Source organism: Poecilia formosa, unplaced genomic scaffold, assembly GCF_000485575.1.
Source record: "Poecilia formosa unplaced genomic scaffold, Poecilia_formosa-5.1.2 Scaffold34, whole genome shotgun sequence".
Classification (NCBI taxonomy): domain Eukaryota; kingdom Metazoa; phylum Chordata; class Actinopteri; order Cyprinodontiformes; family Poeciliidae; genus Poecilia; species Poecilia formosa.
The window spans coordinates 102319-116252 of record NW_006799973.1 but is presented as its reverse complement, the minus strand read 5'-3'; the positions used below and the strand labels follow the sequence as shown (position 1 = coordinate 116252).

At 38.5% G+C, this 13934-nt stretch overlaps 1 protein-coding gene across 1 annotated transcript; it reads right to left on the bottom strand.

Annotated features, from left to right (window-relative positions):
* Positions 1–32: 32 nt before the first annotated feature.
* cyp11c1 (cytochrome P450, family 11, subfamily C, polypeptide 1) lies at positions 33–11137 on the bottom strand. Its single transcript, XM_016670519.1, has 9 exons — positions 10755–11137; positions 9904–10059; positions 7098–7312; positions 4499–4702; positions 3650–3831; positions 3383–3549; positions 1967–2045; positions 1673–1888; positions 33–311 (listed from the first exon to the last, which is right to left on the bottom strand). The coding sequence occupies exons 1-9, from the start codon at positions 11045–11047 to the stop codon at positions 201–203; spliced, it is 1623 nt and encodes a 540-aa protein (XP_016526005.1). The 5' UTR covers positions 11048–11137; the 3' UTR covers positions 33–200.
* Between the last annotated feature and the right edge of the window lie 2797 nt (positions 11138–13934).

The following is a 13934-nucleotide window of genomic DNA, read 5'->3' as shown; positions in this document are numbered from 1 at the left end:
TGGACAGAAACGACAACAGTTCAGTCACAGAGCACAAGGGAGGGAAATCATCCTTTATTGGTCTCCATTCTAGTTGAATACAAAGCATGAGAAAGGATATGGAGCTCCCAGTTCAGCTATAACCAGGAGAGAGGAGTTAAACTGAGCTAAACTGGGTGAATAAGACGTGTTGGATGATAAAAGGTTTCCCTTCCTGCGTGTCAGAGCTTGGTGAACGTGATCCTCGGAGGAGTCTCTGGCTGCAGGATGAGGGTGAGGTTGGTTTTGATGTCCTCTGAGGATGGCACGCTGAGATGGAAGTTGAGCAGAATCTGAACAGAGAGAGGAGGATGAAGGCAGGACCAGGGGAGAGGAAGAAAGAGGAGAGGCAGAGCAGACAGATCAAGCTTAGTGCTTCAGACTTTTTTCTTAATTCTTTTCATTTTATACTGCTTCATTTTTTCTTTTACTTAAATTAAAAATGATTTTAGCAGGTAAAACAGAAAGCGTTTTTTTTTTTTCAAACCTTCAGCTCTGCAGCAAGAAAAACTGCATTGTGTTTAGTCTTGAATATCTCCAGCTAAATATCTTTCAATCACACCTGTTGCTATATGTGAAGCTTTAGTTTGACTATTCCTAATGTAGAGATGACTGAACAAGCCCAAAGGACAAAAACAACAACAACAACAACAACAAAGAATATCTCTGTATTTCACTTTTTTTATAAGCTATCTGTGAATAACCGAGATTTAAAGGTGGACATTTTAATAAAATATTGCAGAGGACAGTAGGATAGGAGCCACAGTCAAATGTTTTTCAACAGGTAAAGCATATGTTTTGCAATTCAATAGCTGAGAGTCCAATTCAAGCTTTCTCCTGCCACAAATCAATCTGCTCCTAGTCAAAGTACTTAACTCCAAGTTCCCTACTGATTAGTGTATGCCACAAATTAAAGGTGAAATATTGTGCTTCCTTGAACAGGTCAAGATAGATCCACGAGTTATGCAAAACATGTTCATTACATTTTTTTCAACAAAATTATTCTTTGTATTTATTTATTTATTTATTTGAAGGGGTGTGCGTAAGACTGACATGACTGTCATAAACATGTCATGAACAGGAAGGAATTTTCATGAATTTTTACAATTGTTGTCATGAAGTGTCATTCAGTAAACAGTGACACTATTGGTGCAAAGTTGCACTAAAGTTGCACTAAAAGTCTATTAAAAGTGTAAACTTTGCACTGCTTGTCTTTTCCAGCAGCCGTTGTACAGCACATACAGCTATAAAACCAGCTGACTAACGGTGCTGGAGTTCCATTTGGGTTGCTAGGTAACGGGGCTGGGTTCTGCTGGGGTTGCTAGGTAACAGCACAGAGTGACTTAGCAGTTGGGAGGTTTTTGAAATGGGTCATTTTTCAGACATCAAAAACCATCAAGTTGTTGCCAACAAAACAGCTGGGTGGTGTTTTTTAATGCTTGGGCTGCTGAGAAACAGCTGAGACTCAACTTTACATTCAGGATTTTAACCATCATATTCCTTGATTTTTCTGTGTCTCTGGTAGTTTTCCTCAACACTACTCAGCATACAACAGTTAAGGCAGTACTATCTTCTATCTTTTTCCCCCCTCTTTGCTTTTCACTCCCTCCCTCATCCTTGTTCTCTTCCTCCCGCCCTGTCTGCTATGACTCACATGCATGAGCAAGAGTTGCATCTCGTTCTCAGCAATCCTCCTCCCGACGCACTGCCTCGCCCCAAACCCAAAGGCCAGAGAGCGAAACCCCTGCCCCTCTCCTCTCCGCCCGTCCTCCTTGCTGCCGCTGGCCCAGCGGCCCGGATCAAACCGCAGCGGATCCTCAAACACCCGGGAGCTCCTTCCCATCGGATACAGGCAGGCCTGGACCAACGTCTGCAGACAGGATATCAAACTCGTAACCATCGTGTTTTAGGACGTGTTGGGTAAGCATGGAAAGTGGGCAACACTTACCCCTGCAGGTATGTGGTAATTCTGGAGAACAATATCTCTGACAGGATATCTCTGCACCGTGATCCCCACCGGGTACAACCTGACACAAACCAATAAGCACTGATATTTCTAGCAATTTAAACCTTTTTTCCTGTCAATTGATTCCAAACACATCCTCAGGTTTCCTTTTAATGAAAGCACATAGTACTCCAGGAAGCTGTTCCCAATCTCTGATTGCTTTTTCCTGCTCTACTGGTCCAAGGGAACAAATTATCCATTCCTGCAGGTTATTCCTGTTTCAAAGTCACAGCTGCTGCTGCTGGTGGTGTTTTTGTTTTAGATTTAAAGATAATTACTGAAAGTTGCTGCTTCGAATCAAAATATTACAAATAAAATCATTTTAAAAACCAACATAGTTTAGTTGCTTAATGTATAAGACATAAAAATAGATTTTTTTTGGTTGTATTGTGTTGCAGATGCAGTTTACCACTTTATTGAAAAACAAAATTAAAAACTATATAATTTCTTTGTTTTAATGTTCACTATCCTAAAGCTTTTCCTCCAAATAGTCTTAAAAAAACACATCTGAGAGCAAAACTTGAATCAAATCATTCCCTATCAAAGGTGATTCCAAAAAAATTAGGAACCATAAATCTTTAACAAAACACATCAAGAAGATTTACTACGTCATTAAAAAAAATCCTCAGAAAATATTCATAAGGCAACAAAAAAGCATTAAAGTTGAAACAGCTGCTTGACATGACAACTCAAAGGCAACTAAAAATCTTTTATTTGCCAGACCATCTGGTTTTATTCAAGTATTTTCTTGCTTTAAAACACTGTTCTTTGAATCAGGAGAGAAAAAAAACCTATATCAGAAAATAGAGTTGGATGTCAGCAGACCAAACATGGTGGACAGATTTTAACTTAGTGGTTTTAATCAGCAGCAAAAGAAGTAATATGTTTAATAAAATGATGGATATTAAACAAATTCATTAAAATAAATTTGAAATTTCTGATTTCATTTTGCTTCCTGTGGCTTTTAAGATCGCTTAAAATTATTTTTGTTTCACTAATCAATGTAAAATCAAATTCTTTACCAATCCAGTTGATGGAGGACTCCACAGATTAAGTTAGTATTCTTCCATATACACCATAAGTCTTTGATGACTCAGATTTTTTTGTGCATACTTTTGATGTGCTTTCCTTTCCACCGTCTCAACTCTGTGGCAACTGCTGAATCATTTGCATGGTGAGACTTTGTGCCTGGTTTCAGAAACGTAAATAATAAAACGATTCCATATCTTTCTGCTCTATTGATCTCAAAGTGATTATCCATTAATCCCAACAACTTCACTGAACTTCACGACACAACTGACTGAATTTGTCTGTTGTTGAAGAATAATCCAACAAAAGCACCAGAGCAGATCAAAGTACCTGAGAACCTCTTTGATTGTGGCTTTCAGCAGCGGCGCCCCCTGCAGGGCTTTCTGAGGATCACCGCCGGCCTGTGAGCACGACGTCCTCACCTGCTGCCTGACCCTCTCCTGCACCTCGGGGTTGCGTCCCAGCTCGAACAGAGCGAACTGCAGAGGAACAGCCGTCTGCAGAGAGGATCAGATGAGACGTGACACGGACTCTGGCCATGAACAATTATCACGTGGACAAGCAAACACACACACACACACACACACGCACACACACCGTGTCCACTCCTCCAGCCATCAGCTCAGTGATGTTGGCTTTGATGAGGTCTAAAGATAGCTGCCCTTTCTCCATGAGTTGCCCCAGAACGCCAGTGTACTGGCCCCCAGCTGCCCCAGTCGCAGAGCGGCGAGCCTGGGAGGATGAGAGCCGCTGATAAGCCCTCTGGATCCTGGCCTGAGCTTGAAGAAGCAGAATAACTGAGTTAGGGGGAAAGCTGCAGCTGAGTAAAGACGTTATTCTAAACCACACGTGTCTAAAGTGCGGCCAGGGGGCCATTTGCGGCCCTCAGAGTGATTCTCGATGGCCCTTGGTCGCAATTTAACAATGGCTTAGATTTGGTTTCCCAGGCAGTTGATGCAGATACTCATTTAAAAACAATGTTAGGGTGAAATTATCACTGATGCCAGACATTTTGAAGAAGACATAGACAATTTAACATTTTACACTGAAAAATGCTTTTCTTTTTTATTTTATTTTATTTAATTAATTTTAATACTAAAAGGGATTGCCATTTAATTAACTTGGCTAAATAAATCAAGAGTGAGCCACATCCTGTTTTTGTTGCTGGAAAAATCTAGAAAAAGCAAATCAACCTGAAAAATTTAGAATATGGTTTATAGTTTTGTTTTTTGTTTTTTTCATTTCTGGTCTAAGTAGACACATCTTATGTTTTCAATCTAAAACGAGTTACAGATCAGCTGATTTATTTGCTTATTTCTTTAAAACACTGTGAGTTTAAAGACTTCTGTGGCCCTCATTGTGAATTAAATTGACATTTTTTATCCCCCAAGCCAAAATATTTGGACGCCACTGTCCTGAGCTAATCAGAGCTCTGCTCCTTCCCACCATGACTGAAGATGTGATCCCAGGCTGTGGCGTGTTGGGTCCACAGGGGAGCGCCGATGCGCAGCAACAGGCGAGGGGGCAGGTACAGGAGTGGAGGGGTAGTTGTCAGCATTCGCTCCACCGCCCAGATGAACTTCTGAGACTCCAGAGAAGGAGAGGAGGAGAAGAGGCCGATGCGTTCCCCGTAGATCACATGGCAGCTGGCTGCAGAGGCGAGGAAAGAAGAGAAGGTGGGAGGATTAGACAGGCGACTAAAACAACAAACACTTAACCAAACATTAAATCATCTGTGCTTTTAATTCAGTGTTAAAACCTTCGGCAAATTACTTTCAGCTTGTGAAAACAGCAACAGCAACATGTAAAAGTCTTCAAACGTATTTATTGTAAAATAAATTCTAAGAAGTGTGACAAACATTTGTATCCGGTCCCTTTTACTCTGATACCCAAAGATTAAATCCAGAGTGATATCCTGTCTTCTGACGTCACATAATTTCTAAATTTAATTCAGTCAGGGAGAAATCTGTGGAGAAGTTAAAAGCAATACTAAAGCTTTGAACATCCCACAGATTAGTGTTCAATTCAACATCCAAATATAGAAAGAGTGAGGCAGAAGAAGGTGCTCTGGTTAGATAAGACAAAACATTAATGTGTGTAGGAAAACTAAGCAGGAAATCACCCTGAATTTCTGTGCTGAAACACAGTGGTGGCAGCATCATGCTGTAGGGATGGTGGTTTTTTTCAGGAAGCATGTCAAAGTTTATGGAGGAAAATACAAGTTAATCCAGAAAGACAATGACCAAAATCAGACAGATCAACGTAGATTCATCTGTTACAGTGGCCTAGTCAAAGCCCAAAGCTAAATCCAGTAAATAATTATTGGCTAGATGTGAAAACTGCGCTGAGTACCAGAGCTGGGCAGATCGATTCAAAATATCAATAATATTGCTATTAGTATCAACAACTCTGCTTCAGTATCAATACTGAATCAATGCTAGCGTGCTAAGATCAATAGTTTCAGATTCCATGTTGAATTTTAATTTTAATTTTAATTTTTTTTTATTTCTCAATAAAAAGTTTTTATTTTGATTTCTTTCAAATTATAAAATTTTTGTACTTTATTTATTTAGGAAAAATGCACACAAATCATGTTAAAATGTTATTTAATTTTCCAGATTTCTATAAAGTTTGTCAAAATTCAGTTTTATATTTGACCAAAGTAATTCAAAGGAGAAAGTCAGATGTTTGACAATATATCAAACCTAAATAAGCAGCATCGTATCGGTATCGGTATCAACAATACGGGCCTTGTATTTACTTGGCATCGGATCTATCGCACACCTCCGCTGAATACAAATCTGAATACAAATGCATGTCCCACTTTTCTGATTTCTATTTGTGTGGATGTGATGTAACTTTCTCCAGTCCACTTCCCAGTGATGCTTCGCAAGAATCCCCAACAAAACACCCTGAAGTTTGATGTTATGCGACAAAATGTGACAAAGTTTTGCACAATGGTGATTATTTCACCCTGAATGTGGTAAATCCATCTGCACGTTTCTCTGCAGTTTCATCCATAAATCCATCTCTGCAAAGCGAGGCAGAGTTGTTGTCTTGGAGAAGCTGCGGCTCGTTTCCTCACACATCCATCGACTGTCAGACGCGCTCGCGTTTCCTTATCTTCACATAAACCTCCTGGGCTGAGTTTCGCCGGAGCCGATTCCTCCTCTGGCTTTGCACCGTCCTTGTGCTGCAGTCCATTTAGATCAGAGCCACATGACTAAGTTATCATCTTCACACTGAGTCACACAGGAGGGGATTCACACTTGCATATGCGGCGGCGGAGCAGACAGACGCAAGAGAGACTGCAGCTTTGATCATTTCTGATGTTTAAGGAACATGTTCTCCTTGACCTCCTGCTTCATCAATACGATACGCCTCAGGTCAGACTGAAGTTTGGCTCACGTACAATCTGTAAATACATTCCCTTTAAAGCATGGAGCTAAGATGATTAGTTCAGTGGAATTGTATTAAACATCTCCAAAGGGTGATATTTTTGTAAGTTGTGTAATTCCTCTGACGTCAGAAGCTGCTGCAGCATCCGCGTCAGCATTTGTGACTGGAATTGCTGATTTTTGCACTACAAAAAGACAAAATCTTACTAAATATTTTTGGTTTCTCTAGCAAATATCTCAGTACACTTGAAATAAGATAAAACTCACTAGCACAGAACTATTCAGCATGAAACATAAGAGTTTGTTTTAAGCAAATAATTCATGAATATGGATGAATAAAGTAGCATATTATAAGTTAAAATGTCTTGTTCCACCAGCAGATTATTTCTCCTTTTTCATCAATATTAAGGAATTATTTACTTAAAACAAACTCCTATATCTTGCTGAAAAGGTACTTATAAGTTAGTTTTGTCTTATTTCAAGAGTACTAACATATTTGCACAAGACACTAGACCAAGAGCACTTGGTAGGTTTGTGTGTTTTTGCAGTGTGGGCTTTAATATACCTCCCTCCTTTACTTTTCAAACTATTATGACCTTCATGGGTGCTTCAGCTAATGAAAAAGCGCGGTGAAGACGCTCCCTGACCTTCCAGCGCGAAACGGAAAAGGTCAGGACTGGGATCGATGGTGAGGCTCTGCTTGCCCTCCTCTCCTCGCCCTTCCTTCTCCACCCTGGCCTGCAGCATGCCACAGAAGTCCTTCGACACCTCATCGAGGAGGGGGAGGAAACGCCTCACCGACGCGCTCAGCATCACCTCCTTGTTCAGCTGGAGGCGGTCGGACCTCCACTCCTCACCGTTCCTGGGCAGAGAAGAGCGGCAGGGAAGCAGAGAAGTGAAGGACGTTTCCAGTGATAAAAGGAAGGAAAATCTTACTTTTGTTTGTCTTCTGTAACCTCTTTTTTTTAAACCCAGATCAACAGTAACTACAGCCATGTAGACTAGATACAATAAGTCCACTCTGACATATGAAATTTTGTTCCACTTGATTTGTAGCTGAAGATACAAAGTATTTGTAATTTTCAAACTTTCGACAGATTCATTGTGTTTTATTGGGGTTTCATGTGACAGACCAGATGTGGATGATATGGACTTAAAGTTTTATCATGATATTTTGTGGTACTATTGTGATAAAAGTAACTTTGAGAACAATGTATCACTTATTTTTACAATAACTGTATAGCTGTGACTGCAATCGTAGCGCCACAAACACAAATACTGCTCTTGAGAAACATAACCAGTTGTTACCATGCTACTTCATAACGCCAGTCACATAAAGAAGTGTGATGTGAATCACTAAACTGCTCACAGAAATTCCATTTAATCATATTTTCATATTTATTGGTATTTATTGAGAAAAACCCCTATATGTTTTTTTTTTTTATTTGTTTTTTTTTGAGTTTTTGTTTCATTGTTAAACTTACCATTCTTGCCATTCCGTTCGTTTTTGTTTTTTTGTTTTTTTTACATAATTAATTTGAATTTATTGTGACAACAATAAAAATCAAAATTCTTATCAGGACATGAAAAATAATAAACATTTCTTTATTTTCTTTATAAATTCTTACCCCGGTAATTTACCGAAACAATTAGTAATTTTTTGACAAATAATTGTCTCAAACGTCTGACCAGCTTTTCTCTCTCTGCTAAAACAAATGCATCCCATCAGCATGATGCTGCCACCACCTTGTTGCACTGTAAATATTACATCTTATGGCTACTTTCCCTCAGTGGTTTTCTTCTAGCCACTCTTCGATTCCAATGCTTTTCATTAATTTTAGATATATCATCAAACTTCTGACCTCTAGGTGTTTTTGTGGTTTTTAATTTATTTTGTTCGAACCTGGTGCATATTTTAAATAAGTTTATAGGGATCTACAAAATCCATTAGTGATAATATATTGACTTGAAACAAAGTGCAGAAAACGTATCATTTGATTAAAAATAAAACTAAATCTTTTAAAATGTAGAGCTGAGAAACTATAATACAAAAATAAAATAAACATTTTAATAGGGAATCTGAAACTAAAGCATTAATCTTATCACACTAGTATTGATCTGATACTTACTTGATAACAATATCAATGTTTTTCAATCAATCTGCTCACATTTAACCAGTTTAGATTGACTATTATGTGCTGGTGTGTTCGGATCTGTCTGCTGCGTTCTTTGTTAAGGATAAATATAAAGACATGGCACACTTTTTACCTTTTTATTTAAAAAAAAAAATTAAAAGGATGAACACAATTCTCAACCACTGTTTGTTGATCTATTGCATGAAATCCCAATAAAATACTTTGAAGTTCGATTTTGTAAAGTTAGAAGATGTGAAAATGCTATAAGAGGCCAAGATAATAACCTGAATCTCACTAAATAAAGCATGTAAACAAAGATTAAAAGCTTGGTTGCCTTTAGAAGGATTATGTGCATAATCATGGAAGTGGTTCAAATCACAGCACTCTTGTTTTCTCTAACATTTAATTTCCAGATGCAAGAAAAACAGTAAACTTTATAAACTGTGACCTCTATCAGATTGAAGAGAAGAAGCTGCCTGTCAGGCGTTTGGAGATGAGATGCTGCACCTGACCTTCACCAGGTTTTCCGCTTGAATTCGTTACATAGTTTTCAGTTCTATAGGAAATTCATATTATTCTGGTATTCAAGGGCTTTTGTGTTGAGAAAACAAACATTTTTTATTCGGTTTTGATCTTTTATTTAAGATATTCTCTCAGACCGAAAGAAGATTTTATATCCAGTTGGAGACCTAAATTACATATTTTATGAGAAGTTTCTATCATAACATTTTTAATGTATTAACAGAACTTTTATTTTCAGCAATAGAAAATAAAAGATTTTTTATTTTTGCTGGCTTAACTGTGAGAACTGTTTTTTTCATCCTTATAAATATAAATGTATTGTTATCCAAGGGCTCTTGTAAAGCCCTTGGATTCTGAGATGTCCTTAAAATAAATAAAGCCTGGCAGTTTTATGTTGTGTAACTATCAGATATATTGACTATAACTGTAAATAAGAAACATTGTGAGGCCTGAACTCAAGTAAGAAGTGCAAAGCTTCCAGGGATAAAAACATATTTGAAACTGACATGTTTTAATTTTGCACTTATTTTCTTGTTTTTCACTCAATTTTCACTCATCCTGGCATTTCAGATATGTTACTATCCAGGCGCTCTCTGAGTGGGAAGAAGGACCGGAGGGTAAAACATACTGCACATCATTTCATCCAACTTGGCTCACATTTTATGCAAACATAATCTGCCATGAGTTAAAACTTATCACCAGATTGCACTACAACGAGTCTAAAAAGTCTCTGCAGACAGAAAGGAAGCGAGTATTTCCTCAACAGGAGTGATTAAAGCGCAGACGGGGCACTGACTTGAGGAAGACTCCCTTGTTGTGGTTGCGTATCTCTCGGTGTGTGGCCCACGGCTGCAGGGTCATGCGTCGAGGGTGCAGCCCCTCCGACTGAAACAGCTCGCTTATGTCAGACGGCAACAAGATGTTCACGCTGCTAAGAGTGCCCACCTTCTCCCTTTCGACACAGACAGAAAAGTTGGTGTAAGAACAAATGCACAACGTCATGGGCGGTTCTAGACCGGGGGCTATCAGGGGGCCGGGGCCCCAGTAGGAGTGATGATTGATGAAATACGCTGGCACAGAAACCGTAGCCAGTTGGTCATTTGGAGAAACTTCATTTTATATCTTCACAGTTTTGATTTTTGATGTTTAGGATATCCATTAGCAGGGCTTTAAACCCATCTACTCTATAACTAAAAACACACATCATAGAAAAGAAATCATTAAGATATGTGACAGATTTAATATACATAGCAATAAAAGTAATTAGCTATAGTTCGTACAAAATGTTGATGTCGGTTATATTCTTAAAAGATATCCAGCTTCTTTTTAAAAACTGACTTTTTCACAGCTTTTATGATAGTTAATGATAAAAGAGTCAAATTCTTTCATTGCTCTGTTTCACTTTTATCTTCAGGCATTTTGAGACAATCATTTTCCTCTGCTAGATCATTGGTCTGAAACCTGCAGTTCCAGAACTACAACTGGCTCTTTGGCTCACTTCATGCATTCAGCGATGATTTGTCTTGTTTCGTTTTGTTTTGTTCAATCTTTTGGAGATTGAACTGGCCACTTCTTGGCCCCCCTGGTGAATTTGGTCTAGAACCGCCACTGAACCACATACAGCACAAACAACACACCTCTCTGTACCTGTAAATGGGTCCGAGGACATTGAAGGTCCGCTCCATGTGCTTGTGAAGCTGCTGGAAACGATTTTCTCTCCAGAACTTCAGCAGGTTGATCCAACCGTTCCTCCCAGTATGAGGGATCTCCTCAAAGCCTCTCACCCGTCCATCCACACCGCCTCTTCTGACCGCTTTCAGAGCTCCTTTGCCTCCTTCCAGGTTGGCATGCACCACAGTCCCTGCTGCAGTCATACAAAAACCCTTTTGAGGTAGAACACCTAAAAATCTGGACCCAGATGTTCCCTGTACTCTCCTCATGGTCCAACCACGATGCGTCGGTCAATCTCATCTAAGGTCGTCAGGACTGGTTACGTTCCTGCTCTACTTCCAGCCTCACAGGGCCTTGGACGTGTATTTTTATTGCTCTAACGAACCGATAGGAGGTGGTGATTTATTAATGCGAGCGTCAGAGTTCAAGAGAAAGACAACAGAGCCAGAATGTTTGCACAAAACAGAGAAACACCAGCTGGACAACAAAAATGTCTGCAATAAAAAATTTCCACTACGGTAAATTCTTGTTACAAGGTTATTTTATTTGCTTTCTGTTTGGTATAAAAACCTTCGAAAAGCCTAGTCGCTTACTAAAATTAGCTTAACAGCAAAAAAAAAACCCAAAGAAAAAACAAGATAAGAGCTTAAAATTTGGCTCATAAACAGTACACACATACAGAGTCCTGATAAAGTATTTTCAGCCCCATATAAACTTATTTCCCTTTTCTGTCACACTTACATGTTTCAGATCAAACTAATTGTAATATCAAAGACAACCAGAGTAAATCCAAAAATCTTTTTTTTTTTTAATGACTCATGACTAAAAGACCTGAAAAAAAACTTATCAGGTCCCAAATGCTCGGCCTGTAAAGGGTTAAAAAGTTATTTAAGGCTTTGAAAATCCAGTGAACCAAAGTGAGAGTCATTATCTGCAAATAAAGAAAACATGGAACAGCTGTAAACCTTCCAGGAGTGACCAGCTGACCAAAATTACTCCAAGAGAGCATCAACAAACGACCAAGAACACAATCTGAAGAGCTTACTGACTGATTTCATATCATTGTTCCTCATTTACCAATAAAATGGCATCCATTTTGACAAAAATTATCTCAAAGACCCAACCCATATTTTCCAAAAACATCTTGAAGATCCTCAAAATGCACAGGAAAAGTGAACTGAGAAAAAAACTTTGTCACATTTTGTCACATAACATCAAAAAGTTTCCAAAAGACGTGCATAGCTTTAAATCTGGTACAACTAACAAAGCAGGAGAAAATGCCTAAAGGAGAACATCCAGCCATCGGCTCATGACCTTTGACCAGGACCAGGACCCAAAGCACACCAGTAAGTTCACCTCTGAATGTCTCCACAAATACAGTTTTGGCTTGGCAGATAAAGAGTCTGTGTGACCAGAAATTGTGACAGAATAAAATAATTCTCCAAAGTAGAGTGGGTAAAAATCTCTCCATCGTGACGGAAAAGACTCGTCAACAGTGGTTGTTTCACATAAGGTCAGGCCAGTTTGGACTTTAAAATTGTGTTTTATAAATACTCTGGTTTTCTTTTTTCCAATATTTACATTTTTCCTGATGATTTCAAACATTTCAGCTCGACAAAATGGCAAAAAAAACAACAAATCTGTCAGGTATGTTTGCAAGTATGTTTTACAGCACAGAACATGTTATTTACAGTAAATCAATGAAAAACAAAAACTTGATGAAACAACATAAAGTTGAAAAACATTTTACATTTTATACAATTGTATCCCTGAGGTTCCTTACTTGTGTATAGATCACCAGTTGGATCTATAATGTTTACTGAGCAGCATCATTAGCCAGGCTGCTGCCAACCTTTCCTACCGAGTAATTAGACTAATTAAACAATAAATTGTTTATAATAATAAAATAACATCTGTCATCAAATAGCTGCTTGTTTCTGTTGATGTGCTAGCTAGCACTAGTAGTAGAGCGCAGCTAACCCCTACAGTAAGCTAGAAAAGTTGCAGTTGTTAAAACATCCCAAAGCCACAGGTCAAGATAATCGAGATTAACTCGTTATTCATGATGCATCAACAAATATTCCACCATATTGAGTACAAAACATAATGTGGTAGTCCTGTGTAACACCCCAAAATATACATTGTACATAAGCAATATAAACAGATTATGTGGTGGCTCGGTTAACATTTTGAATCAGCATTATTTGTTTCGTACTGTAGCAGAGTTTAAAGCTACAAGAACAGAAAAGAAAGATTTATCCATGCATGCCATTAATAACGCTCCAACTAGGAGAATATTCAAGGCCACAAAGTTTCCATCCATTTTAAAAGCAGCAGCTAAAAGGCTTCATACGAAATCCACTGACAATGAAAAGACTTTTAAAAGGGTCTTTTAGCTCTGACACGCTAATGTCAGAGTGATTCAGGTGAAACTGTCCCATTCTCCAAACAGGACATACATTAGAAACAGCTGCTGGTGAAATTATTAGCTACCTATTAGCATTTTTACCCCTGGCTCAGAACTTAACTGCTGGGCTTCACTTTTTCTTTCATTTGAAAAGTACTCCTGGTTCAGTGAATCTGGGTTTCTGTGTATCTGCTCTCTCCTCTTAAGCTCTGGCTATTACTGAGCCAGGCTCTGCTGCTGGAGGCTTCTTCCAAGCGCTCTCTGAGTGGGAAGAAGGACCAGAAGGTAAAACATACTGTGCATCATTTCATCCATCTTGGCTCACATTTCATGCAAACATAATCTGCCATGAGTTAAAACTTATCACCAGATTGCACTGCAATGAGTCTAAAAAGTCTCTGCAGACAGAAAGGAAGCTTGTATTTCCTCAACAGGAGTGATTAAAGCGCAGACGGGGCACTGACTTGAGGGAGTCGTTACTTTCCATTGTGGCCCCATGCTTGCTCAGAAGCAGGGATTGCTGCAAAGACAATTACTCGTAACAATAGGGTCCTTTTAATTCATCTGAAAAGAGATAATTTTAATTTAAAATTTATTTTTATTTGTTTGCAATTAATTGAGGCCCGATACTGTAACTTTTCTATTGTGGTGTTTTTTTTTCTATTTATTATGATAATTATTACTAATCATGATAATAAATATTAGTAATTATTATCAATATTAAGATAATATATAAAATTATTATTATC

What these genes read in the sequence shown, in the direction of transcription:
- cyp11c1 (XM_016670519.1), bottom strand. Translation starts at nt 11,047, where the DNA reads ATGAGGAGAGTACAGGGAACATCTGGGTCCAGATTTTTAGGTGTTCTA. An exon ending in AACAAGGGAGTCTTCCTCAA is followed by an intron (nt 7,313 to 9,903) that starts GTCAGTGCCCCG and finishes TTCTCTGCCCAG; the next exon opens with GAACGGTGAGGAGTGGAGGT. An exon ending in ATTACCACATACCTGCAGGG is followed by an intron (nt 1,889 to 1,966) that starts GTAAGTGTTGCC and finishes TCCTGTCTGCAG; the next exon opens with ACGTTGGTCCAGGCCTGCCT.